This window comes from Pezoporus occidentalis, unplaced genomic scaffold (genome assembly GCF_034315485.1).
Source record: "Pezoporus occidentalis ecotype Australia unplaced genomic scaffold, CSIRO_AGI_Poc_V1 ctg412, whole genome shotgun sequence".
Lineage (NCBI taxonomy): Eukaryota > Metazoa > Chordata > Aves > Psittaciformes > Psittacidae > Pezoporus > Pezoporus occidentalis.
Window position 1 is genome coordinate 97,457 of NW_026915739.1, and position 27,295 is coordinate 124,751.

At 47.1% G+C, this 27,295-nt stretch overlaps 2 protein-coding genes across 7 annotated transcripts in view; one reads left to right on the top strand and one right to left on the bottom strand.

Annotated features, from left to right (window-relative positions):
- The window catches only part of KHDRBS1 (KH RNA binding domain containing, signal transduction associated 1), a 21,685-nt gene extending 15,072 nt beyond the window's left edge, over positions 1-6,613 (bottom strand). For 2 of the 3 annotated variants that reach the window (XR_009967696.1, XM_062634086.1), the window contains exon 1: positions 6,216-6,613. Coding sequence is in view for 2 of the 3 variants with exons in the window: in XM_062634086.1 (XP_062490070.1) it covers positions 6,216-6,549 (334 nt within the window). In the remaining variant the exon portion in view is untranslated. Of the gene's footprint in view, positions 1-2,519; positions 2,618-6,215 lie in introns of all 3 variants that reach the window. The other variant, XM_062634088.1, reaches the window with a different exon arrangement.
- An 854-nt stretch (positions 6,614-7,467) lies between these two features.
- PTP4A2 (protein tyrosine phosphatase 4A2) lies at positions 7,468-26,817 on the top strand. 4 transcript variants are annotated; one of them, XM_062634091.1, is made up of 6 exons: positions 7,468-7,550; positions 17,309-18,000; positions 19,552-19,644; positions 24,262-24,392; positions 25,223-25,297; positions 26,391-26,817. In XM_062634091.1, exons 2-6 carry the CDS (start codon positions 17,905-17,907, stop codon positions 26,497-26,499), a joined length of 504 nt encoding a protein of 167 aa, XP_062490075.1. In that variant the 5' UTR covers positions 7,468-7,550; positions 17,309-17,904; the 3' UTR covers positions 26,500-26,817. The 4 variants fall into 4 exon arrangements, with proteins under 4 accessions (XP_062490075.1, XP_062490076.1, XP_062490074.1 ...); XM_062634090.1 differs by lacking the exon at positions 7,468-7,550 and adding an exon at positions 8,856-9,116; XM_062634089.1 differs by lacking the exon at positions 7,468-7,550 and adding an exon at positions 8,856-9,078.
- Positions 26,818-27,295: the final 478 nt, after the last annotated feature.

The following is a 27,295-nucleotide window of genomic DNA, read 5'->3' on the forward strand; positions in this document are numbered from 1 at the left end:
GGATCTCAAGGCTCATCCAGCCATGGGCAGGGACCCCTTCCACTGGAGCAGCTTGCTCCAAGCCCCTGTGTCCAACCTGGCCTTGAACACTGCCAGGGATGGGGCAGCCACAGCTTCTCTGGGCACCCCGTGCCAGCACCTCAGCACCCTCACAGGGAAGAGCTTCTGCCTAAGAGCTCATCTCGGTCTCCCCTCTGGCAGGCAATGCAAGGACAAATTTTTGTTTCTCAAATTAAGATTCTGATTTTTAATTGTATACTGTGAATTCCAGGGTCTTGGAAAAACACTGAGGTAGCCTGACTGAACTGAAGGCATGTTGCAGACCAAGGGGAATCTGGAACAAAGACCAAATAACCTTCTGGAAGCAGATGGTTAAGGCAGGCCAACTGGGAACTAGCACACAAACACCTTCCCAAATCCAGCTAGAAATTAAACTCACGTGGAGATGGTAGGAGATGATCACCTCAAAAGACAAACCAAATGGAGATTACGGACCATCTACAAGGCAGGCATTTCTAGCACAGGTTCTTAATAGTCATTAACACACCTTCCCTTGTGCAGGACACCCAACATCTCCCCAAAGCCTGCAGCCCAGAGCTGACTGGCTTTTCTTTTCCAGGAATGTCCATTTAGGTACAAATTTTATTTAATGGCCACCAATTAGAAGACAAGTTCCCACAGATCTGAAGCCAATCCATTATGAACAACCCCAAATCACTGATGAACCATTACACACTCTTTGGACCAACCAAAACCAAAATTGGTCACACCATGCATAGCCATCCCAAATATCTATTTACAGATGCTGATCAGGAGAGGAGCATGGCCCTGCCTTAAACCTAAATGGTGCCATTTCATCAGCAAACTCAAGAAGATAAATACCTTTTCTGCGTTGAAAGTGCTCTAAATACAAATTCTCACATCTCGGGAGAAGAGAGATACTTTCACCAGGTTACACCTGTAACTGGATTGAAGCTGAAAGACAAAACTGAGGCTTACTTAGTCATCACCCGAGTTCCAGTAGAATTTTAGTATCTGGTGTTTCCTGTGACTTCTGCCCATGTCAGAAACAATAAGCTTTAGATTAAATGTTCATGTTTACAACTTGGTGTATCAGATACTTGACGTATTATCCACCTGGTCATGCTCCCATGTCATCCAAACAGAAATAGGTACAATGAGATAACAGCATCCTCCTGACTGCACAGGCAAACACAGTCTAGTGGGCTCATGAAGCCCCTTTCCACAAGGAAGTCGTCCAACAACATGTGCAATCAAGAAAAATCCCAAACCTTTAGGAAAACATCATCCAATGATCAATATTTTAACCTTTCAGTTCTGGACACAGTAATATATACTGGGGTTTAGTTTCAGGTTCTCAACATGGAACTTGGAGATTTGTGTTGAAAAATTATGGCAAAAAAATAAAAGAAAAAGCCTGAATATCATTATTTCTACTGGCGAAAACATCTTGGCTCTCTTACAAAAGTGTTACCGTGACTATCTTATCTAAAAAAGATAAATTACCAGCTCTAATTGCTTTGGAAAAGCTTGGTTTTTGTTTTAAGAGATGATTTTCTGAAGATACTACTCAAAAACAAAAAAAAACAAGAGTTCAAGCACTGGCAAATGTATAAAATAAGAAAAAGAGCTGCTGCTGTGGGGAGTTCTACGTAGTTTTTAATTTTAGCTTTAAGAACAGATCGGAGAATGAGGATTTGGAAACTGAAGATTGCTCTGGTGGCCTTATCCCTGGTTGGGAGCAGCTTTAGACCCTGTAATGCACCATGGTGACTTCTCAAGTGTTCTGTTTCTCCAAAAACACTAGATGAATTCCTAAAAATGCATTCTGCATGTTAATAAGGAGTGTTTTCTATGCCCACATCAGCAATAAAGGCACCCTAATCCTTTCTTGACGTAAATTAAAGTACCTAGAGGCATATTCTACCTTGTCAAACTACAACACAATCAGACGTCAGGCTCTGCAAAGCAGTGAATCACAGCTCCCACCAGCCCCACAGTTGGATGCACTCTGCCTCCTGGCAGAACTGGGAACCAGTCTGTGAGGGCAACAGGTAACAAACTGTTGGCTAAAAACCCTCATCCGATCCACCACCACCACCACGTCTCCAGCTCAGGTATAAAACAAAGGAGAAGGGGAAACCCTGCACAGCAGAATGACTCTAAGTTCTTCTCTAGGTTTTGTGGTTCAGGTCATTGTGGTGACCCAGCAGTTCCCTTTATACCTGCAGAGCAAACTCTGAGCCTGGAAATAGGTGTGAAGAAGGACTCAAAACATTCCACTTGTGACATGTCTTATGGCTCCGGATTCCAGCGTTATCTGTCTGCATTCTGGCTATACAACACGAAGCAGGACTGAATGAACTGATGAGTGGTAGCAGTTTGTCAGACCACTTACTGATAAGAAGGAGGAGCGTACGTATACCTGGAGGGATTAAGCATGCCTCATTTCAGTGCTGATATTTTAAAGCCGTGTCAGAGGTGCAGCAGAAGGTTACCTTCTTGCCATGGGGAATGGCAGCAGGCTGGCGGCATGTGTGGCAGTGGTTTCCAGGACTTCATGTGGGGCAGTGATTGCATTGTCTCAGAAGAAATCCTAAGGGGTAGGTAAAGGGGGTTGGTAACACCGCTGCTTTGCAAGGGGGAGGCTAAGCAGCCACAGTGCTACTCCTGATCTAAACCCAAGCTCTTCCTTAATAAAAAACACATTAAACACTGTTCCACAACACATTTGTGCTCTGTAAGCAGAGAGCCATTCTGTTTATTCACAATACTGAGAGTATTATCAGTATTAACAGTATAACAATACTGACCCCACATCCAAAAAACCCCATGAAAACCCCAAGAGTTTAGGGATGGGATCTGCTGGAAGAAAGCAGAGCCACCTCTCTCCTACACTACTGCTCCCAGGCTCATTTGATTCCACAGAAGAGGAAGCAAGGACCTGCTCTGGGACGGACTCCTTTATGAGTGGAAGCTGCAGGGTTTGGCAGTTCCCATTATTTCCCTCCCGCTTTCTGCCACAACACCCCCACACACGTGCGTACGCTGGGATCACACACAAACAGCACTGCTGAGAAGGGAGGGAACTGCCACTAGCACAGGGATGTGGGGAAGAAAAGGAACCAGGCTCAAGCTGAGGCAGGGAGAAAGCCTGTAGGTGAGCTCTGAGGAACACACAGGTAGTGGAGGCTCCTGGGAGGCAGCGCCGAGCAACGCCCCATCATATTGGCACGCTCAGCAGCACATAATACATTGGAAAATGGAACAAGGAAATGCTCTGAGCGCATCACAGCCTGAAACATCTGGGCACTAGTGTAAGGCTGCAGTTACAACTCCTGTGGAGCTGGGCATGCACATGGAAGCCCAGGAACCTGTACAACTGTCCGCATTTCAGGACAGCTTTAACCCCACACGAAGAAAGCTCCAGCAGACTGGACTGCTTTGGGTTACACACAGCTTCTCATCACACCCATGACCTCAGTCCTTCCCTAATCCCACTGGTGGGTTCTTTAGCTGGTCACTCCACCGAGGCCACCACCCATGCAGCCAGTTTTCCCATGCAGCCCTTTTTCCTTCCTCAGGATACACACAGACTGAAGGAACCTGGCACAGGAACCAGCCTGGTCAACTGGGGATTTGTTTAGGAGTCCTCCAGCACCTCACACTGCTCCCTGCATCACAACGTGCTGCTCTAACTCCAATCCTCAGCCCTCCCTCCCTTTACAGGTCCCTCTCCAATACCCAACCCACTGCTGTGAATCCACTCCTCACCACTCCACACCTCTGGGGAAGGAAAGGGCTGCATTTAACGTGAGGACCAACTAGATTCTAGCTATATAGAGCCTTGCTAGTGGAACGACACAGCTCCAATACCTGTTTGCGGCTTAGGAAGCTCACACATGACCAGCTCTTTTCACTTGGAATTTCTCCATGAAATAAAAATAGCCAAGATTACCACTAGAATTTGGACAATCCCCCACCCCTACGCCTAGCTAACACATTGCTGGCCATCTCCTGTCCTCCCAAGGCACATAGGGAGAGAGGACTGTGCCTTTCAAAGCCTCAGCATCTCCTCCTGCTCTCCCTGCAGCAGATGGAGGGCATAACTCAAAGTGGGGGGGGGGAAGAAAAAAAAAAAGGGTTTTCTGTTCCTACAGAAGATCACACAGACCCTGAATGACAGAAGTGAGGAAACATGGATCATATTCCAAGGTTCAAGAAATCCCAGTTTTCAGTTTCTTTAGAATCGTGCCTTTCTATCACACAGGACACTTCTCAGGAATCAGTATGACATCACTGTGTTGCCCTTCACTTTGCTCAATAATGCTCTTTTTCTCTAGAAATGCAGCTTTAGAACCACAAAAGTATTGTAGGCTTCTGTTACACGTTGTATTTAAAGAAGAAGTCTTAATTTCACAGAATCATAGAATGGTTTGTGCTGGAAGGGACCTTAAAGCTCATCCAGTTCCAATCCCCTGCCACGGATCAGGACACCTTCCACTAGGGCAGGTTGCTCCAAGCCCCTGTGTCCAACCTGGCCTTGAACACTGCCAGGGTTCAAGGCAGAGCTTCTCAGGGTTTCCTCCCAGACGTAGGCAGGACAAGCAACTTCCATTCCTGAAAACAGGCTGGGATAGGAATACTGCTGACGTTCAATAATCAGTCACTTTTTTGTCTGGAAGTCATTTTGCTTAAGTTGTGGTTTAGCTCAGACCTAAATTCCTAAGTAAGCTTTATAGCAGGTTCTCCAACATGACATCACCAAAGGGTGCCACAGCAGAAAAGAAATTCTGAGCAATCCAGATCAGTTTGGGGTCATCTGTCATTCAGTCACCTAAACCCACTGTTTTAGTTCAGATTCTCTCTCACAAGCTCCCTGCTCAGACCACCCTGAATTTGGGCTGCTTGTGAATGCTCCTAAAGGTCACCAATTTTTCAAACATCCAACGCAAGCATGAAGCATCTGGAGCCCTTCCAATTATCAATTTTAAGCCCCACAAAGCTGCAGTCTAGTACAAGCAATTTTTAATTTAATGGAAAAAAAACCCTCATAAGTTACACCACTTGAGTGACCAAACCTTTACTAAGTGGGCTGAGAACACGGCTCTGTGCCAGAATGAGCAAACTCCTTAGGTTTCATTTCTCTGGGAGGCATTATCCTGAGCTGCTAGGCATCAGCTGGCTAAAGGGGTTTATTAATGAAAAGTATCAAATTGATGTCAAATCAGATTATAAAAGTAATTTATTTAGATCAAGATGTCGGCGAGTGATGCCAAGGTCCCCATGATGACAGACCTCGATGACAGACCTCGGCTACTCGCACAATGAGAGGCAGTGATTCCTAAGGATCATTTCCTACGTTAAAGGAGGAGCTAATAAAATCCCAAGCACTGCACCAGCCACAAAAAAAATAAAATGAACCAATTCAAAAGCAGAATAAGCAACAGAGCTAAGCGCTCTGCTCATGTGAAGATTAAACCAGATCATATCCTTGCGCTGGGTGCCTCCACTACCTGCACGTAATGCTGTCAGTGGCAGCTATTTTGACTCATTCTCACTTTTAAGCTAGCCACAGAGTCTCAAAGCAGCAGAATCTGCTCGGCAGAGGCACCAGCAGCTGCTCCGTGGAGACATGAAGAAATCAGAGCCACCAGTGATGGGGACGGAGAGGAGCCAGTCAGGCCCAGAACAAAGGCTGCCATTTCCATTCCCTGTTCAGCTTCACCAGGAACACGAAATAAACTCGAACACAGGTTACCAGAATGGATAATCAAAAGAGATCACAAACCATGGCTCGCAGAGGCTCGAGTAGGCGCTGCATGGGGAAACCCCGGGTTTTACCGTGCTCTCTGGTCCCCTCTTTCCCCAGGGATGAAAAGAGCCAACGCGACCACACACCATGTTTAAAAAGAAAATTGTGGCTCTGCGTTTAATCCGGTCCAGGCCACGGATTAAGCACAGGGCTAACAGGGATTAAATAAGAGAAATACCTGAACTTCAAACCCTCGCGGTCACACTGGACAGGGTCGGTCAGCGGCCGCCCCTCGCCGATGCCCCGGCGCCGGCAACATCGGCCACCCGGGCGTCTCCCGCTCCCCTATCGCTCCACACAGGGCGCTCACCGGGAGCTGCATTCTCTCCTACGCGCCCCACCGAACCCCGGGGGTCCCAGCCTGCCCAGCCCCCGGTACCTGCGGTGAGGAGCTGCATGGCGTGCGTGAAGGACGGGTCCAGGCTGTCCTTCTCGGCCATCAGCTCGGGGAGGTACTTGTTCTCGGGCTCCATCTTGGCAGAGCCGCCGGACAGCAGCGGGGCGGGGGTGCCGGCGGCGGCGGCCGGTGCGTTAGAGGCGCCGGCCGCAGCGGCATTGGACTGCAGGAGCGGCGGCGGCGGCTGCGCCCCGCTACCAGCCCCACGCCCCCCCCCGCCACGGGGCGGCCGCCGCGACGGGGCACCCCCTTGTCGGGCACCGCCGGGGCCAGGCCCGCGGCCCATGCGAGCGGCGGGGTCGTCGCGGCGCTGCATGGCAAGGAAAGGGGGGCGGAGCACTCCGCAGCGGCCACACCGACCGCCACGGCGACAGCGCCGGAAGTGACGCAACGGAAGCTCCCCGTCCTCCTCCTGCTCCCCTCTCTTCGCCCAGCTCCGAGCCCCGCGCGCCTCCGCACTTGCGCCGTGCAGCCCCCGGCGGCTCGACACGTGGGTAGGCGGGGCAGCGCCGGCCCGGGTCCGGATGCGCATGCGCGGAGCTGCCGGTAGGACGCTAGGCACGGGGCGGCGGGAGAAAGCGCACGCGTGTCGTATTGCGCATGCATAGGCGCTGGGCGCGCCGGCGCCAAAGCTGCAGTCGCGCATGCGCATCTCCTGCAGGCGGCAGTGCTGTGGCGCGGAGTCTCCCGGTAGGCTCGGTGAGGGGCAGTGGTTTCTCTCTGTAGTCCTGTGCTGCGCGGCCTCGGCAGTGCCCGGGGAGGCGAACACTCGTTACGTTGGTCCCATGTAATGGGGGTTTGGAGAGAGCCAGCAATTTCTGTGTGCCAGGTGACCTTACGCAGCAGGGAAGAGGAGGAATCCTATGGGCTGGGGTTATCAGAGGTTAAGGAACTCCAGTTAAACGCGCTGGAGGGGAGCTCGCGGGGGGGGGGGGGGGGGGTGTCACAAAGCCGTGAGATCCAGCCCAGGGGCACTGAAAAGCTCAGACAGGATGATGTATGACAGCCCTGGTGTGCAGGGCGTTCTCTTAGTGTGGATGCAGAGGCAGCACAAACAGAGGCAGGGTATATTTTGAGCCTCTCAGCTCCTCAGTTTAGTATCAAACACGGCATTTCATTAATAATTTGACAGTTGCAGAATGAGAACATGAGAAGACAACAGCTTTTATAATGAGTGATTTACACATATACTTTAGCCTGCTCAGGATTCTTATTTGATCTCTCAGTATCTGGTGACAGGCTGCTGCCTGCAGCAACCCCTTCTCTGCAGAGCTGAAGCTGATGTTCATGGACCAACATAACCCCCAACATCAACACGTAACACAACCTGCACCTTCTCCTGTCCCTCTCACCTCCAGTGTCATTTCCCAACAACCTCTCCTGAACCTGCACAAACCTTTTGTGCTGCCCTCAACACTTCTGCTGCACAAAAACATCGTGCCTGCATAGAGCTCCTGCTAGGGATGGCTTCAGAGTTGTGTGTGTCCCGGTAGGTGAGCCTTCTCTGCTCCTCCTCCACCAACTCCCTCCTCATTCGCACAGAGCTACCAGCTCCTGTCCTCCACAACCTCTGCTGCACTCTGCAGGGCAGGTCTCTAAGGGTTCCTCAAGGAACTTCAGCACAAAGCGAGATGCATGTGGCTCCTTGGGAGTGTGTTTCAGTTTTTTAGAGGAAAGCTGTGGAATGGGGCTCTGGACTGGAAACTCGGAAACCCGGGACCAGTTTCCATCACTCCCTAGGTTTCTGGAGTGAACCTGGACTCTTTGCTCAACCAGTTGGGTCACTATTTGTAACTTAAGTCACTTTTATTGTCTTTTATTTTATTGTCTTGCTTACTGAGGGTGTAAAGGGGCTGAGACCTTCCTTTGTCGTTACCTTACGTAACGAGGTGGGACTGTCACCGGGGGGTGCGCTCCGGCTGGAATTCCGATCTCTGAGCCACCGTGCTCCTTTATTTCGGTTGTGGCGGCGTCCTGCCCATGTGCTGGCCGTTCCGGAGATGGCAGCAGCAGCGCTGTGCCCGCCGGGCGCTCGGGAGCCGCGGTTCCGGTGCCACCGGTGGAGGCTAGAGCCGTGGGAATCACCGGGCGGGCCGAACCACTCGGCGGGGCTGAGAACGAGCGCGCTGTACCACTGCCTCTGTGCGCTACGTGTTGGTGCGGATGCAGCCGCGCGCACATGCGGCCAGAGGGACAGTCCAAGCGCGACGGAGCGGCGGCGGGAGGGCGAGGCCGGGACGTACCAAGTGTGAGAGGGGGTAGCAGGGCGGTGCGTTTCGCTTCGTGCTATGCTCAGCGCCGGCAGGGCGGGCCGCACCACTGCTCAAAGGGAAGAGAAGGGGACCGTACTAATGCTACCTCCCACGCGCAGGGGGAAGGTCTGTTCTAACAGCAGCGGGACGGAGGGAGTCGTTCCCCGCGGCACGGGGAGGGGCATCCCGCGCGGCGAGCCGCGGCAGCGCGTAGCGAAGCCGCCCCAGCGCTTATGGGAGCATCGACATAGCCGGAGCACCCCCGCGGCGCTGCGGATGGGTGCGCCTAGCGCGCTGAACCGGGTCGGGTGGACCGTACCAATGCTGGGTGTGGGTGTGAGGCGGGTCTTGCCAATCAGCGACGGGCTGGGCCGTACCACGGGGCGCGGGCGGGGAGGGAGCGGCCTGTGAGCGAGGAGCCGTGTGGCGGCGCGAGGGCTCTCGGGTGTCTCCGGGCCGGACCGGTCCAGCATAGCCCTAGCCCCGCCGCTACCGGTCCCCCTCCGTTCCCTCCGCTCCTTACCAGTGCCCGGCCCGGTGTTTGGGAGGCGCCGGGCCCGCTCGGAAGAACGCTGACGCGCTCAATGCCCAGGGTGAGGGTCTGCGGCGAGGAGGAACTGGGGGGCTTCGGGTGAGGAGGGGCTCGCGGGAGGCTGGTCCCCGGTGCTGGGGATAATGGCTCTGGGGAGGCCTGTGGGGTCCTTCCTTCGGCTGCTGAGGAGGTTTTGGGGGGATTCCGTGGCCTGCGGGGCAGGTCTGGGGCTTCTTTGGCCTGAGGAGACTCCTTCGGCCCCTGCGGACGGTTTGGAACCGCCTTTTGTGCCCAGGGCCCCTTGCCTGCTCCGCCGGGTTGGCTTGGGGGGAGCCATCCTGGTCTTGGGGGTGTTTCCTGATCTCTGGGGCCTGTTTGGGGAACCCTTCCGGGCATTAGGAGCTGCGTGGGCAGGCGTGGGGCGCCTCTGACCCTGGGGTCCCTGCTCTGCTTCAGGACTCGTTGTAGGGGATTACCCCTCTGCCTGTGGGGTGGGATGGTGTGAGGGGCCCCCATGGCCGGGAAGGCTCGCCTAGAATAGGAGCCCTTGCCTGCAGCGTTGGGTGCTTTTTGAGGTGTCCCACCTGCGAAGCTGGTTTCGAGGGACCTTGCTCGTTGGTAGAATGGGGTTAACTTCCAGCACCCATCCGCCAGGACTGGGCGGCTGGTTAGTGTGGGTCCCCCTTCAACAGTGGTGCTGAGGGGGAGTGGGCCCCAAATAAATGGCTTAGGGGAGAGAACTGCTTTCTGCTTTCCGCCTGGGCTTGACGGACTGTAGGGTTGCAGCAGTGAGAGGATACGGAGGCTGCAAAGGGGCTGGTGTGCGTGAATGGGGGATCTTGCTTGTATCTGAAAAGGGGGGCATTTGTAAGGGTTGGTTTGAGGGGAGGGGGTGTTACTTCCTCTGTGTGTATGTATGGATAGAAAAAGGATGGGCGAATTGTTTGGGGGGAAGGGGTTAGGCCTGGAGAAGGTCTGTAACGGGTAAGAATTTTTTCCTGGGATCAGGGCTGGAAACTGGAGGGAAAAGGCTGGGAGCAGTGTATGTGTGCAATCTTTCTCAGGCTCAAGGGGAGCATGTGGAGCTGGAAAGGAAGGGTGTCCAGGATGTGGTGGTTTTCCTGGAGTTTGAGTGGGAGCAGGGTTGTGAATGCAGAGGGCTGCCCTGTGGGACTTGGAGCTGCCTGGGTTGGAAGGAGGGAGCTGATGAAGCTTGGCCAGGGCAGCAGCTAAAAGCCAGTGCTGATGTTGCTGAGGGTGCTGAGTGACCTGCAGGAAGGCCTGAGACAGGAAGTGCTGTGCTTACTGGGCATGTCTGGGGTTTGCTGCTTTAGTGGGTGAGGAGCCCTAGTTACTGAGAGCTGGAGGTTTGGGATTTGGAGGCTGGGAGGTGTTATGGGATGGGGATGATTGTAGATGTGGCTTCCACTCAGCTGCGGTGATGGTTCCTCGTGGTTCCTTGGTGTGATTAGTCACAATCTGCTTTGTCTCTCGGGGCAGCTGTGTGCTCCTTGGTTTCAGTGTGAGGAGGAGTAAGGCAGAAAGTTGGCTTTTAAAGGCTACTGTATAAATGGAAACTCGCTTCAAAACTCCCCAAATGAACCAGTCAGGTTCTGACTCAGAACTGCAGTTAGTATTTAAAGAAGACAAAAAAAAAGATAAACCCACTAGTATCAGCAGCCAAAAACCTCTATCTCCGTATGACTCAACACGTAGAAATACTTCGATTTAATGAACCCAACTGCTGGAAAGAAAAGATTGGTCGGAGTTAAGGTAGGAGTAGGTATCTGCATATGTATGGCTGCAGAGCCAGAAATGTAGGTGGCCTTGCATAGGGGCTAGCTGCCATCTTTTTAATGGAATCTCTCATAAATGTAGATGATTGACTTCAGGTTTAATTACCTGCAAGTAGTCAGCATTCTGTTGCACGCAGCTGTACTCAGATGTCCTTCCTTGAGCAGAGCTGAGCTGAGATCACAGTAGCTCACCTCACTCCTGCTGCTAGACTTTGCCCTGTGGTGGCATGTCCTGTTGGTTGACTCTGGTGAGGCCTGGGAGGGAGAGTTGTTGCTTGTGAAAAGGCACATTTCTGTCCTCGCTTGAAGGAGGATAGTGATCCACGGCTCAAAACATAGCTCTTGAGATCCTGCAGTGCAAACAGATCACGTCATTAAGTAGTGTAGGTTGTGTATTTTGATAGTACCTTGGAGGACAAAACACGTTGTCAGTGCTGCACCATTACTGAACTAGCAGAGAGGAGCTCTGGGGTGTTTGTTGCATTTGGATTAGTTTGACAGCTTCTTTGCCTGGTAAGGAGCTGGAGATGTAAACTAGCTGTGTCTGACACTGAAAAATAGACCTAATGGCTTGAGGATCTGGGCTAAAAGTTACTCCTCTTTTTGAAGCTGGGTTAGGCAGGCACCTCTTCAGGCCGGTATCTGGCTGATGCCTATCATCAAAGAGTATAAAGTACCTTTAGAGTGGGTATTGACTTTGGTATCATCTTGGGGCTCATTTTTCTAATTGAGAAGGGCTGAAAGAGTCTTAAATCTCCTGGTCCTTTTTTTCAGCTCTAAGACAGGAGACACTGTGGTGCTGTTTCTATTCAGGTCACTGTTAGGTGTACTTTTTTGTCGACTCTTGTTTCTCTGTTCCACACTAAAAAGATAAATTCTGTCTCTTACACTGAAATCTAGCTCTGCTCAAAATAATGGACTGTGGATTCTGACAATTGAGACTTAGTGGAGGTGCAATGAGATTTATCAGTAAGCTTCAGTTTGTGTTGTCAGGCTGAATTTAACTGCCGCAGGAGCAGGGAGAAGGAGCCAGCTCTCCACTCAGTCATTTTTCTGGCCGAGGCACACACAGATTCAGATGAGTGAGATGAGTAAGATGCAAGTAACTCAGTACCTCTGCAGGGTAAAGTCTCCATTGCTGTGGTGTGAAAGTCCTGCTTGACTTGTTAAGGGCTTTTTTCTGGGTTGTTTATTTTTTTGCTCCATCATCTGAAAGTGTGAGAATATTTAGTTTGAGTTGTTGGGGAGCTGCTGACCTTGCAGGGCCGTGTTTTCAAAGACCAGCAGTTGATACAGCTCAGAGCACTCAGCATTTAGGTTTTTCAGGATGAGTTCTTAGTGTCACATCCTCATGAAAGTGAGTTTTAATTTTACTGAAATACAGTTCTGTGAGTTAAATGGGATAAGAGCTTAAGTTTCTTTTTTGTAGCAGGGCCTTTTGCTTTTGACTTTCAAAGACTTTTAGCAACTGTAGACTATTCGAGGCATGGTATATAAATAGCATTCAAATGTGTCTTCTGAAGGGTTTTTAGTATGTAAATGGTGGGTGGGGAAAGTGTTCAAAAGAGCCAGTGTCAAAACAGGATTTTTCGCGATGAAGCAGCTTCTGTTTTGCAGGAAGGAATCACAGAAACCCAGTCTGGTTTGTGTTGGTAGGGACCTTAAAGCTCATCCAGTTCCAACCCCTGCCACAGGCAGGGACCCCTTCCACTAGAGCAGCTTGCTCCAAGCCCCTGTGTCCAACCTGGCCTTGAACACTGCCAGGGATGGGGCAGCCACAGCTTCTCTGGGCACCCTGTGCCAGCGCCTCAGCACCCTCACAGGGAAGAGCTTCTGCCTAAGAGCTCAGCTCAGTCTCCCCTCTGGCAGGTTAAAGCCGTTCCCCTTGTCCTGCCCCTACAGGCCCTTGTCAGAAGCCCCTCTCCAGAAAGAAAAGTTCTGAGTCGCAAAGCACACATGCCTGTTGGGCCTTGGAAAGAGCTCCAGTGGTGTCTCATCGCTTCCCACTCCCAGCTTGCAGAATCATGGGCTCTGTGCATCAATGCCTGTGTTGGATGTTGTCGTTTGACCTCACTCAAATTTGGGGATGGCAGCTAAACCTTTCCTGTGTAGTACTCAGAACTGAGTTGTGCTGCAGGATTCTTCTCTCCCTGAGTAGTTTTGTACAGCACACTTGACAGTTCTTGCAGTTTCCTTACGTGTCACTTGTGAGTTACTTAATCTGTACTTATTTTCCCTCTCTTGCTCTATGCTGCTGTGGCTTCTATGGGTGGGTTTTACAGCCTGGGCTGGGGTTGGTGTGAAAGGAAACATGTGAGTCACCCGCAGAGTTTGTCTGCAGGCTGGGAGGGGAGGGTGGGACAGTAAAAGTTTGACCTCGCCCCTCTCTAGGCACGTGTCGTTCCAAGCAAGCTTCCTTCAAAGACGGTTCAAGAACTCCTTCCAAGAACGTTCCAGAGTTGCTTTCCCCTTTGTACTAGGAGAGTGTGTTTTAGAAAAGATAGTGCTTTGCTTCTTGCTAGTGTGTGTTTCTGCTGGTTTAAGGCTTAGTTTGGAGGACTTGGTGAATTCTTTCACCTGGGAAGCACTCAGATGAAACAGGACGTTTTAAGGGTGTATGGACAGAATGTGGGTCACTTAGCGGGGCAGCGCAGAAAGGGGAGGTGAAATCTGACGTACACAGTGTGTCAGGAAAAGCCTGGCTGGCTGCAGCCTCGTATGGATGGGAATTTTTATGGGATCAGCTGGGCACCCTCAGCATGCCGTGATGTTGATTTCACGTGTGGAAATGCTAACCCCAAGGATGAGGTTTTATAGGAAACGAAAATGAAGCACCACATGACCTGACTCTGTTAACATCGAATGCAGATTCCCACTTACAGGAACAAAACCAGCTGAGGTGGTTTGAAAATACTGGACTCCAGAACACAGCAGTGTTCTTCACTACAGCCTCACAAATTAGAGGGCTCTGCTGCACATCCTGTTGCTGGGTTGGTTTGAAAGGGGATCCAAGTGACCTTTCCACAGGTACCGGTGTTCTGCAATCTGTGGAAGCTGCAGCTGTTGCAGGCTCTTTGCTGCCTCGGTGTAGCTAAGGCAGCTCTTCTACCAGTGTGTTTTGAAAGAGATGGTGGAACTGGGAATTCCTGATGATGTTATTACTTTTTTTTCATTAGCCCTGTCTTCCTTCTTTGCATGGGCTCAACAGGGAAGAGCAGCAGCTTGTCCTATTGAAGCATCTAATTGAGGTGTCGGTGTAATGACTGAGGCTCCAGGCTCTGGAGGTGAGCGGTGTAGGTGTGCTGGGTTTTTGCTTAAGGCAGTCTCAGGTGAAGCTTCCGTCCAGTCAGGAGTTCATTTACCTGTTCTCTTAATTAGTTAATCATCCTGATTTATTTATGTTAGTTAATACATTGCCCCCTGCTGATGTTTCAAGCATATTCTTCCATGTTCATAGTAGTTTAAAATACATTCTTCTCAAATTGCTCTCCTTAGGCTTCACCACGCTCTCTTGGCATGTGTGGCTGTGTGTGAGCATGAGGTGGGGAGCTCACTACACTGGCCGTAGGTGCACTGGCACAGCTTGCAAAACTCAGTTGTATAGATGCACACCTTCATTGATGGTGATTCCCTATAATTAAGTTAAACAGCATCATGATCTGGCTCCCAAGCATATTTAGTTCTTTTCAGATGCATGTATGGCTATTGCTTGGCTTGTTTGTCCTGCTCCCTCTGCTTTTTCTCCTCCTCCGGATCCTGATAGAGCTCTTGCACTTCATTCATGGTGTTGACATGTTGGGTACCTCTGCTCCCTTTCTGAGGCCAGCCATGCAAGACGCGGTGTCATCTTTTGGTTTCTCTCCATGTACTATCTCACTTTCTAAATATAAAAAGTTGAAGATTAATTGGCTGAGAAATTATTCCTTTTTTATGTTGTGCATAGACCTCATTTCTAGTTACTCTTGTTGGTTTGGTAGCGCTCTGTTCTCTTGGGATTTTTGAAGCGCAGATTTTCTTGCTAGCACAGGGTGGAAGAAATTATAAAGTATTTGCTTGGGGAGATCGGAAGTTGCAGACAACAGGGGTTTTCCTGGGTTTTATTTTCTTAATGAGGAGCCTAGTTTTTCTTTTTAAACTTCAGCTTAACAGTTAGCAGCTGAAAATCGAGGGAGGAAGGGATGTATGTGTCAGTAACCCAACTTCTACAAATAGTTTCCTGTACTACATGAACTTCTTATCCTTTTGGAAATTGTTTTTCAGCCTTAAATACAGCACTCTGTTTTTAATCACTCCTTAGCTATTAGCTGATTAAATACTTCAGTCATACTCCTTTGGGGAAGGTAAATTGTGTCATTCTTGCTCTACAGGATGAGTTGAGCTACTGAAAGTGGCTTGGCCAGGGTCAGACCACGAGTAGCTGCAGATCAGAGCAGAACTGTAGCTGGTGCCTCCCCTGCCACTCTGGATTCACTGGAACATGACATCTCCATGTGTCCTTTCTCAATGACTTGATAAATCAGTTTTACAAGACATAAAATAATTGGGTTGAAATTCCTTCTTTGATTTGCTTGAGGGAGGTGAAGTGTAACTATAATGATCTGGGCTGATACAACTCACAGTGCAAATAGCACTGCATGAGGCTTTTCCAATGAAATTATTGGTGCTGAAAAGAAGAATGTCTAAAGGATTTGTTTAAATATGATGCAACAGCTCTTCCCCTCATGACAGTGTACTTTAATGCTGCAAGCCTCTGATGTGCAGGATCCAAGTTCTGATCTCATATGCCAAGATCTGTTGACCATTGATTTTATTTAAATGACCTTTTTGGGTCCTAAAAAGTTAGTTTTGGAACCACTGTGTAGCATAGGTGTGTGGGTCACTCTCAGGACGTGCCAGATGACGGGGCTGTGTTCAAAGCCAGGAAACCAGGTAAGAGTTGGCCTGAAAAGAGACTTTCTTGCATCAAGTTTTACAGGTGTTGCACATGTGGACGCTGTGACTTTGGTCATTCTGTTCCTGGTGTATTACGGCTACAGCAGGCTGGAATTGATTTTAGCAACCTCTACCCTTTGAGATTGGGTATTATATAGGAGACAAATTGGGTATTGTATTGGGTAGTATGTGTGTGACAAATGTGCAAGAATTGACATGTGTAAGGACTTGAGTGTGATGTGCTTAGATGGAATTCTTTCAGGTGGGGTGAAAGTGGATCCTGTAGTCATGACACTGCTGAAATATTCCTGGATTCATTTTTGAAATGTGTATTTGAGTCACTCAATGGGGCTGTGCTAAGGCCAGGGCAGGTCATTGACAGCATCTCTGCTCTTGCCTCTGGCAACCTAATCCATGGATTTTTTTTTGGCACTGAGAGCTGTTCTTTAAGGAAACACTTGTTGTTCTGTGGGTGAGTTCTGACTTCATGTCAAGTGAGGAAGGTGATTCTGTAGGACTTAATTTGACTATTTTCAAGTGAGAATCTCATTAAAATGTTGGGTGCACCAGAAGTTTGGGGGATGAACTTCCGTGTGTGTGTTTCCCTGATGGCATTCACTGAGCATTGACCTTTCCACTTGAGTTGCAGGTTTGTGACTTCTGGCTGTTAGTTTGGATTTGATTCAACAGATTTCAAGCTTTTTCCTTAAAAACCCTAAAGTGTCAGTAGTGACTCTTTGGCTTTTTAAATGCAGTGAAAAGCCATGTTGCTTATTTAGTGTTTCAGCCTTAAATGAGCTGAGCTCTTTTAGCTCCATTTTTGTCTGCCTAACCTTCATGGTTGAATTGCATGGTTCCATCTTTTATTGCTATTGCCGAAACATCTGTATTTTGAAGCCTATGTGTTAGGACTGGAATCTGCCGCAGGCTTTTAATGCCCTAGTCTGTGAACACAGGTAAGACTAGAATAACTTACAGTTATTACAGTTAAGTGACCATTTAGTTGCTGTTGAAATGGCTGATTTCTGGAGGGTATCTCCCTGGTGCTGTAGGAGATTATGGATACAGCGCTGTGGGTGAAATTTATCTGCTAGCAAAAGCTCAAATACATGGCACTTCAGGTACACTCTTATTTCTGCTTGTGCTACTTATTTTGCTCAGAAAAAAAAAGCTATACCAACAGTATTTTTACCATATTTGGCCTTAAGCCAAGCAGGTATGACTGTACCAACAGCCACTTTGGAGCGCGTACTTGGCTTTGTGCTATTTTCTTCTCTTTTGAGGCACCTGGATGGGAGGGAAAGGCTGCAGAGGATATAGAAAGGTTTCCTTGTTCTCAGTTCCGGTGCCTGCCAGGAGCAGCACTTACCAGAAGTCCATGTCTCAGTGCCCACAGAATATTTGGGATTGCAACTACGAGGAGTCCAATGACAATTGGTTTTTGTTTATTTTTTAAACATAGTCTTCTCTAGTCTAACTCAAGTTTCTCTGGGAGGGTCAGTGTTCAGTGTTTCTGGAAGTAGAAGCAACAAATCCTCTTACCTGATCTTTCTCTTCTCTCAGGTGTTCTGTTGGAGCATACGCTGCACATTTATGGCGATTCTGAGTGTGAGGGCAGAATTCTGCCAGGCCCAGCACAGCATCCTGGCTGACAAGTGAGCTGAGTGCAGGGGCTTCCACGTGCCATAATTACTTTGCCTTGAAGACTCCGGACACAGTAGATACTCAGATATATGGGATATCTTCTGCACATTGGAAGCATTTTCCTTTTACTGACTCTAGCAAAACTAAGCATCAAGAAAACAAAGTGGAGAGAAAATCTGCCCTTACTTTTTTGCCTCACCAGTGCCTAAATGTAGAACAGGCTGCCTAGTCTTGCATGTAGTCAGAGTTTTGGAGTCTGAAGGGTACCACCTGCAGCAGTTGAGGCTGAAGTTGAATTCAAGTGGATTCTGAAGCAAACCAGCTTTTCTAGCAGCGAATTCTTTAAGGAACAAACACGTCAAAGCAAGCTCTGATCTGTCCAAGGCATTTTAGTGGTCTCTTTAATGTTTTCTGCTGTGAAACCTTTCCAAGGTTATTGATTTTTTTTTGATTTTTTTTTTTTTTTTTATTATTTTCCTCAATCTTTTGGCCCCTTACACACTTCAGTTACCATTATGAACCGTCCAGCCCCCGTGGAAATCACTTATGAGAACATGCGTTTCCTGATCACTCACAACCCAACCAACACAACCCTCAACAGGTTCACAGAGGTAAGGCAACCAGATAAAGCTTCCTGGCATGCTCATGCTTCTGTGGAAGCACTGGACAGTCACTCTTCACACCTGTGGCTCAATACTTTGGCTGTATATTATGTGTTACCTGAAACTTAAGGTGTTTTTATCTTTAATATATTGGTCACATTCTCCTGACAGGATGAGAAGAGAATCCATTGATTGGTTTTTCCTAAGTCCTGAATTTCTTTAATTGCAAGAGGCTGAATGAGCTGCTCTCGTAGAATACACTCCCCTCGCCGTGTTCTTGGCCTGGTTTCTGAAGGTCTGCATGTTCTGTGGTTCTAAATGTTATCTTTCATTAAACAATGCAGTGCTTCCAGTATATCAATCTGTGGCTCACCTTTTGGCTTTTAAAATAATTGACAGAATTGTAACTGGTTTCTGACCTGTCTTCTCCCTTAGACTAGGGGTAAGCATGATACTTAAACCCATGCTGTAGTTCACAGACTGTGTTACCAAACCACCCTGATCCAGAACAGCCCAAGATTTCGGGTGCTAGAATGTATCTGTGAGACATGACATCTGCTGGGCCTGAGTGCTGGGAAGAGTAAGTTACATGGGCAGTGGGTTGCACTGTCACTGACACAATCAGAACTTAAATACAGCAAAACCTAACATTCGGCTTTCTGAAAAGGAACTGATGATGGTATCATCAGAGGAGTGGTAGGACGGTGTATTTCTGTGTCCTGGGTCACTGCAAACACAGTATCTTTGTGGCCTCATATCTAGAGGATTTTCATGTTGCGTGTGCAGGTCTGTTTCTTCCAGAGAGATCCTGTCATCTGATACTGATGTCGGACTGTGGCTATTGACTTCTGTCATTCAGCAGTGGTCATTCACCATGGAGCTGCTCAGATATTATTGGTTAATTTTGAAAGCCACATTCTTTTGGTCTTTATATATATTTTCCCCATTAACATGGATTGTCTTCCTTTTTCAGGAGTCCTGACTCTGGAATAGGTGTTACTGCTAATTGTTAGAAGTTACAGTGATTCATTCCAAGCATGAGAGGAAATTCTGCTTGCTGTATGAACCTTCAAAGTGAACTGGAACAGCTTTTGTTTGATCTTCTGATTATTTATCTAGCACAATGTGCTACTTATAGTGCATTACAAGGAGGCTAGAGTATGATGGTGTGTGTGTTCTGTTCCTCGCTCCCTCAAAATGTCAACACTGTCCGAAGCAAACAGTTCCAGGCTTCTATTTAAAGAGAAGAAGCAGCTGCTTGGAGAATATAAGTGGTTATTTTAATTTGGCTCATATATATACATTTTTTTCCCCACCTTGGCATTCCCCTGGATAAGGAGGATTCAGAGTGTTTTACATTTATTCCTGTCATTTGTAGCCCTTGTCCTCTTATAGGCCATAGCCTCCCTTCCTGTGCTGGCATTTGCTCCTTCCCTGTATAGTCACCTTGGAGCTGTACAGTAGTGGTGGCACCACTGACTGTTTAGTTCTGCAGCTGCTGGGAAAGTGCTTGTGTTGGTCCCTGTGTCATGTGCTCACCTGTGTTCCTTTTCCCTAAAGGAGCTCAAGAAGTATGGAGTGAGAACCTTGGTGCGAGTTTGTGAAGCCACTTACGATCAAGCTCCCATCGAAAAAGAAGGAATCCAGGTTCTAGTGAGTTGCCTTTAAAACTGTCTATAAATGAAACCCACCATGGGCAGAAGTGGTGGGGATGCCCCAGGCTTTGGGCAAGCAGTTGTGACTGTTTCAGACTGGCCAAAAGTGATGTGATCTCCAGCATCAGCTGGCGCTGGTTTTGAGAAGCTCACTGTACTTTTCTAAGAGGTACTTGCTTGTTTATTACTATTGACAGAGCTCTTTAGTTGGAGTAGAAATGCCTATTCCTGGATTTCTGGGTTTGTTGAGATACTTGATTGCCTTTTAGTGACTAGTTTGATACTAACCCAGTGTTCAGCCTTGTGGTTCATACAGCTCACTGCTTTTCAGCACTTCTTGGCTTTACTGTTGGACCTTCTCAGGGTGCAGATAAAAGTCTATCCTTCAGAAAGTGCCACCTTTTGGGACTTTCTGACATGTTGATACTGACTGTGGCAGGATATTGGTTGACAGCCTCATCACTGCTCATCTCCAAATGGAGCCTGACTGCTGGTGGCTCCCCTCTTCAGCAGGTGGAATTCCATAACTGCTGCTCACAGCTGCCATTATGCAGTGACTGTCTGACTGTATGGTCTAGTGTTGCTCGGTGGTTATGGGGAGGTTGTTTTAGTAGGTGTGTGCTCACACGAAGCTTGCAGGCGGTATTTTTCCAGGCAGTACTTCTGAATCATCACAGTGTGTCAGATGTAATCAGTTTATTTTACTGGAGTGAATAATACTCTGTTCTGAGGCCAGAAAATGGATCTTACCTTCTTGGTGCAGGTAGTCAGCCTTCCTTTACCCCTTGATTTTTATGGCTCAGGCAGAGAAAAACTTTTGAGTTTTCCATTAGGAGAAAAACTTGTATCCTGGCATATCTGTGAACACTCCCGTACAAGTTGATTGGGTTTCTTGGCTTCTGGCCCTGGTAAGCATTTACTCCAGTTCCAGGCAGCCACGTGTGCCTCAATGTTGTTGCAAAAATCAGTCATTATAGGGTTAGCTGTGCTCCCAGGGCCTTTTTGTTCTCTCTGGAGCTGTCTTGGACTGGGACATGACAAGCATTCTCATAACGCTGCTGTGAAGCTTCCAGCTGTGATATTCCTGTGGTTGCCAGAGGCTGGAAGGATTAAACTTCTGATGCCAAAGGACTCGGAGCCCTGATTTAAGCTGGGGTTTAAGAGTTTGTGTTCCTGTGCTAGCTCAAGAACTGGGTTCTTCCTAGAAGACCTGGGACAGTTTTGCACGTGTCCAGCTCTACCCTGTGAGACCTTGGCGTCTGCAGCTGGGAGCCAGATCCACCTCCTGCAGTCCATGCCCCCTGGGGCAGCTGCAGGAGCTGGAAGTGCACTGTCCTCTGCAGCCTCTGCTTCTGAAATAGTTTGGGGATTTTGGTTCTCAGGAAACTTTAGGAACTTGGTGTTGGCTTGGTTTGAACTGAAAGCAGGTTTTTGAGGAAGCTTTTGTAAAAGCTTTTTGTCAAAACTGGAAATGTTTTTTCTGCAGCTGTGCTGAGAGATCCTTTCACTTTAAGTAACAGATGTGAGAGTCTTGTGTCCACAAGTTTGTCTCAGCTAACAAGCCTCTTTGTATTGGGTACATACGAGATCTTAGTGTTCCATTGCTGCAGAAGGACAAACAGGAGAGAGCATATATCTACCAGGCATATGTTAAGGATAACAGAAAGCAGAAGGTAACAGGGAAGGTTTGCTGCTAATGTTATCCCTGATCCTGATTATCCCAGTCATGGGGTTGTCTTAGTAATTCACTGTATTGCAGTAGTGTTTTCTATTTCAGATAAGCTTTAACTAGTTACCAGCATGACCAGCTTTGCTTTCCTAGGAGCACTTCCTTTTTCAAAGCAGAGTCCTGTTGCTGTTCAGAATTGATATTGAATTACCAGCTGGCTTAGAAAATAACACGTCACTATTTAAAGCTAATATTTGCTTGCAAAAATAACATTAAGATTAAAACCAGCCTGACAGAGATTAGTGTCTATTTTAAAACTGTTGAGGTCAAAAGCATAGTGAAACCTCTCAAAATGAGAGCACTTGAGCAGAGCCTGCTGTCAGGCTGTGAGAGGAGTGTGCACTGGAAGGGTGGGTAGAACTGGCAGCTCTAGAGCTGCTTTGGCAGATTGCATAGTGAGAAAGTAGAGAATTGGATGTTCTGTGTTTGAAGTAGTACTATTACATGCGTGTGTTTATCAACAGAGATTAAATCCAGGAGGTGGGAATGGGTTTAGTTTCTGTGGGTTTCTGCAGTTCTTGGGTTCATGCGTCAGGTCTTTTAACACAGAAATGTTACATCACAAAAACTGGCTGTTTTCTGGAAATAGTTTTGCACTGGCTGGTAACCAAGGAGGCTGTAGGGGGTTTGTTCGTCTTCAGGATCAAAGACAGATATCATTGTTCATCTTTCATGTGGGTTTTGAACATGGGATTCTTGTCACCTTAAAGTCCTGTTACTGCTTCTTGCTTGTCTCAGTTCTGCATTGCCAATCCTGCAGTCGTTGCCAACTGACAAACCCAGAGCTGTTCTGCTAAGCAACGCTGCTCCAGCTGAAGGATAGATAAGAATAACCCCTTCTTTCCTATCATCCTTCCCAGATCCTGCAGAGTGGCACAGAAGAGCTGTGTATTCTGTTTTTGCAATCTCTGTGCATCATCCTGGTTATTAAATGACTGGTTTGGTTGGGGAGCTTAGCAGTTGGGTTTTATCCTGTCTGACAGAAGCTCAGAGGTGATGCTGGCAGAACTCCTCAGCAGGAAAAGACTTGCAAAACTTTGCTGCATTCACTCCTCCAGTCTCAGAAGTGTTCTTGTTCCTTGTCCTGGGCAGGGTTCTATCAGTGCCTGTTCAGTGTCAGGGCTATACTGTTCCTGGGAAGGTGATGCTTGCGTGAGGTTGTGATTAATTCGGGCCAGCACAAGAGCTGTGTGGATGTGATGTTTAATATATAAGCTCAAGCAGTGTAATAAGCTCTTGTGTTTAGTTTGAAGGAAAGGGTTTAGTTTAGTGGAAAACCAGGAAGCAGAACTGACATGCAAATCCTGTTCTTTGCAAGGCAGTTTCAGAAGAAAGCACCTTGCAGTGGGCAGTGCATCTTCTCTTGGCAGCCCATACTTCTCTTCCTGGGACAGTGCATAATACTAGGTCTAAAATAATAGAGCTAGCCATGTGTGATGGGTTGGAAAATCTGGTGAAAGCCTTTAATTGGAAAGAGCGAGTTTCACTTTATGATCTTGTTTCTATAGCCTTGTTGTCCCCATTTGCCTTAGGAGTTCTCTGTGCCCCTCAGACTTTGTGTGTCTTTCTGAATTCATCACATACAGTGTCATTTCAGGAACTAAAAACTTTTTGATTTGATAGTTCCAAGACACAATTTCCACCTTGCAGCTTTTGTAAGTGCCAGCACATCGCTTGGGTGCTCTCAGGCAGAGGGTTGTGCCAAGTTGTATTTGCTGTTCAGGAATTATCAGGTTAGCAGTAATTGTATTTCAAAAGGGAAAGCCTGCAAAAACCTGTGTTTTTTTTTTTTTACCTTTGGCTGTACTTGCTCAGTTTCTGCGTGCTTCTTTAAGGCTTCACAGAGTATTACTTCATATTAAGCTGTTCTCAAGACACTACATGAAAGACCTGTTTCTAGCCAGTGAGGGAAGAAGACGGCTCCTTTCAAAGCCATTTCCCTGCCACTTGGAGAGGTGGCTGAATAATACAAAGCTCTGGCTATGAGTCTCTCTTGTAAAATGCATTGCAGTCTAATGAAAAGTGCTAAATAACTACTAAGTATTATTTTTCCCCTTGCATCTGGGAGTGCTCTTTCTGCAGCACTCTGTGTTGTCTTGAGAAGATTATGAAGCACATGATGGTCCTGAAATGTAGGACATGTACTGCACTTAGTGCAAGTTCCAGGAGAGTGCTTGTGACTTCAGGGAAATGGGAAGCTTCTGACGTGCAGTTTTGATTGACAGGCATGGTGATGCTATCAGATGTGATTTGGCTAGTGAAATGGTGGCTGCCCCTTTAGTAGGCAGAAAACTGTAAATGCTGCTTGTTTGGTGACTTGGCTGATGTCTGAGCACTATTCTTGCTTGTGAATGGGCTGGGGGATTTGGACTTGAACTGTCTTGCTGACTGGATTCATGGCAGCTGGACAAGGTGATCCATTTGAGTTGTTATGAAGAACCTTCTCCTCTGCTGATCCCCTTGAATTTTTAGGAAGTAGCTTCTTTGTACAGTCTGAAGTACAAATAGCACTTTAAAAGATTGACAGAACCACAGGCAAAAGTCTGCAGAGTTCTCATTTCTCAGATGTTTATTTGAACTGTCATAATTTTCATGTATTTTTAATAAAATGGATTTCCAAGGCAGCCATTTTTCTAATAATTCTATACCACATAGGAGTCGGCAGAGTTTTACTGAAATGTTATTGGAAAGCACAGTTTAATGGTTGTTAAACATTTAGTGTTCCATTATATTGACTTTCCAGCTTCCGTGCAGCCAGAAAAATAGATCTGTTTATAGTACGCACTTCTTGCTGATGCAGTATTTTGTTTCTCCCAGTTCCGGTTACCTTGCTGTTGACTGTGGTTTGAAATCCATGCCACTAACGCCTTTTTCTTTCCTTCAAAGGACTGGCCATTTGATGATGGAGCACCACCCCCCAATCAAATAGTTGATGACTGGCTCAACCTGTTGAAATCCAAATTCCGTGAGGAGCCTGGCTGCTGTATTGCTGTTCACTGTGTTGCAGGGTTGGGAAGGTTGGTGTTCTGGTTTCTTTTTGTACTGGACTTAAAAATTAGTTCCCTTGTGTGGAAGGTCAGGGAGGGTGTTAAGTAAGTGCCAATTCCTCTGTTTTCTCACAAGTAACACTTTAAAGCAGCAGCAAGTTTGTGCCATTAAAGCAGGAGAGACTTACTGCAGCTTAATCTTGAGTGGTTTCATAACTCTTATCAAGGATGGAAGGAAAAACATGGTGAGATTGTTGAGAACGCTCCTGTCAGGAGTGACACAGGCAGTTGGAGGTGCTGTTCATTTGAAGGTGTCTTTTTGCTGAAAATCTCTTGGGCTTCTTGACACGTGTGGTACAATTTCTAAGGCTGTACAGTTTTTAATTTCCTCCTTTTCAACTGATGTACTAGTAAGGATGTGAGAACAATAATAAAAAAAGGCATTTAGAAAAAACAATTCAATGGCTTTCTTACTCTATAAAGTGGCATCACTTCAGTTTCAGGAGGAGTTAGGCTTGTATTTCTTGCTCACATGAGGACTGATGTTTCTCTCCTTGCCACTCAACTTCCTTCTTTGCAAAGAACTTCCTTTCAAGATGAAGTAATAATTTAAAAAGACTGTTTCAGGGGAGCTCAATGCTAAATTCATATTCCCATATAAACCTCTGAATGTTCTGTTTATTCTGTGAGCTAGGAGGAAATGGTGCTGTCTACTTAGGTACTCAGCAGGCAAATGTTGTTCTATAGATAATGCTTACAGAGAAAGTACTGAAGCTGTTTAAGATTAACTTGATGTATTTTGAGGGGTTCAATGTATTGTTTCTCTAGATCTTCCTGAAATACTGATACCTCTCCCTTAGGGCTCCTGTACTGGTTGCACTTGCTCTCATTGAATGTGGAATGAAGTACGAAGATGCAGTTCAGTTTATAAGGCAGTAAGTTAAACTTCCCTTTGCTCAAGAAATCTCTCATTTATGTTGTATTTGAACAGTATCTGCAGCAGAATTCATTAGATTTCTGATTTCATTTCTAGTACTTATATCCTGACATGATCGGCATGACTTTGACGTAAATATTGAGGCTTGTGTCCTTTCCTGTGTTTAGAGATGAGGATTAAAATGTGGTCTCTCTCTCTCTCCCTCTCTTTTATTGTTATTATATATATATGTATATATGCATTAAACCTGGGCTTATGTATTAAGCCATTGACTTGCGACTCAAAGATTTTGAACTTGGGAGGAAAAAATGTCCAGGCTGGGGCTGTAAAAATCATGGATGACCTGACCATGGGCTAGTTGCTCCTAATGAAACTGACATAAATGGTAGCCTGGGTGGGCCAGCACATGAGTACCAGTACGCCTATGTGTCCTGTGGGGAGTGTTACCCACCCAGGAAATGTCTGGAAAATTGACAGATGTGATGAAGGATGAGACTGCAGAGCTCTGCTGGTTTAGTGATAACATCACATCTTGAAATGAAGCCCAGCAGGTGTGATTTATGTTGAATGAGCTTTGCCAAAGAAACAGTTCATCCTTTTACAGACTCCCAGGGTCCTCAGTTCCCTCTATGAACTGTATTGCTGTTGAGAGATTTTCCTGAATTTTAACTTACTTAAATTCCATTTTTCTCATCTTGGGGATGATGCCTTTATCCCAAGAAGCTCTTTCCTGAGAACCTCTTACATGTTTGTATCTGAAAGTCATGGCCTTGCTTAGCTGATATGGGTAGCCCACACACCTGCAAGGAAAGAGTAACCTTGATGTTCAGCTGCTGCTGGTGATGGAAATAAACTCTCCAGTCCAAGAAAACAGACTGAAATTTGTTACCTGGATTTTAATATTTTGACATGTAGGCAATGAACTGGCCTGGTTTATCCCTCCTCAGAGAGTCAGTGGATATAGAACTGAGACAAATGCTGGTTTTGTAGCTACAGGAAGGCTTTGAACAGAGGACTGATCTGCCTTGGGGGTGTGGCAATTGAAGCAGTACTTTTTCCATTGATATTAGCCTTCATTCTCTTTGTTTTAGGAAAAGGAGGGGAGCTTTCAATTCCAAACAGCTGCTTTACCTTGAAAAATACCGGCCTAAGATGCGATTACGCTTCAAAGATGCCAACGGTCACTGCTGTGTTCAATAAAGCATAATCCCAAACGAAGGCAGAAGTTAGCATGGCTCTTTTCTGGACTCTTGGCACCTGGAAATGTGAATCTGGAATCAAACTACGTCATCAGATTGGGGGGCGTCAGTCAGTGACCTCAGCCTCTGTCCTAATGGTGGTGATGATTGAAATACAATAAAAATTAAAACACAAACCTAAGAGCAACATTTCAGTGAAGGATTGTTTTCTCCTTGAGCTGCAGTTGGAACATCTGCAGGGAGAAAATCAGTTTCTGAATCTTCTGTATTTTTAACTTTTTAAGAAAAGAAATAAAGTAAATTTTATGTCTAAGGAAAACCAGCAGATCATTGGCTTTTGCAGAAACTATTTTCTTGATTGGAGGAAATTTCCCAAGATTAGGGCCTGATAAATTAATTCCTGTTTAAAAGGACTCTTTGAAATGGAGTTGCCTTGTTTTTCACCTTGCTGGGCCCTGGTTGAGGCACAGGAGGAGCATTTGGTGCTGGATGGGAGCAGTCCTGCAGCCTTAAGCCCAGCCTGGGCAAATTCTAGAGACTAGGTGATGTCTGTTGTATGCATACATGGTGTTCAGGCTCTGCAGGTGTGAGAAACCTTCCTGTGGGCTTGAACAGAAGATTCTCTGCCTGATACTTCTGGTGACTCTGCTAAAGGCCTTTTCTGATGGGTACAAGGTTGTGCTTTAACTGAGTGTGTGTAGCACATGTGTGTCTCTGTCTTACTTTTCCAAAACATTTGGCTGAGATGTTAATTGTCTTTCTGTTGTTAGAAAATCTATCCTGGCAGAAGACCGATG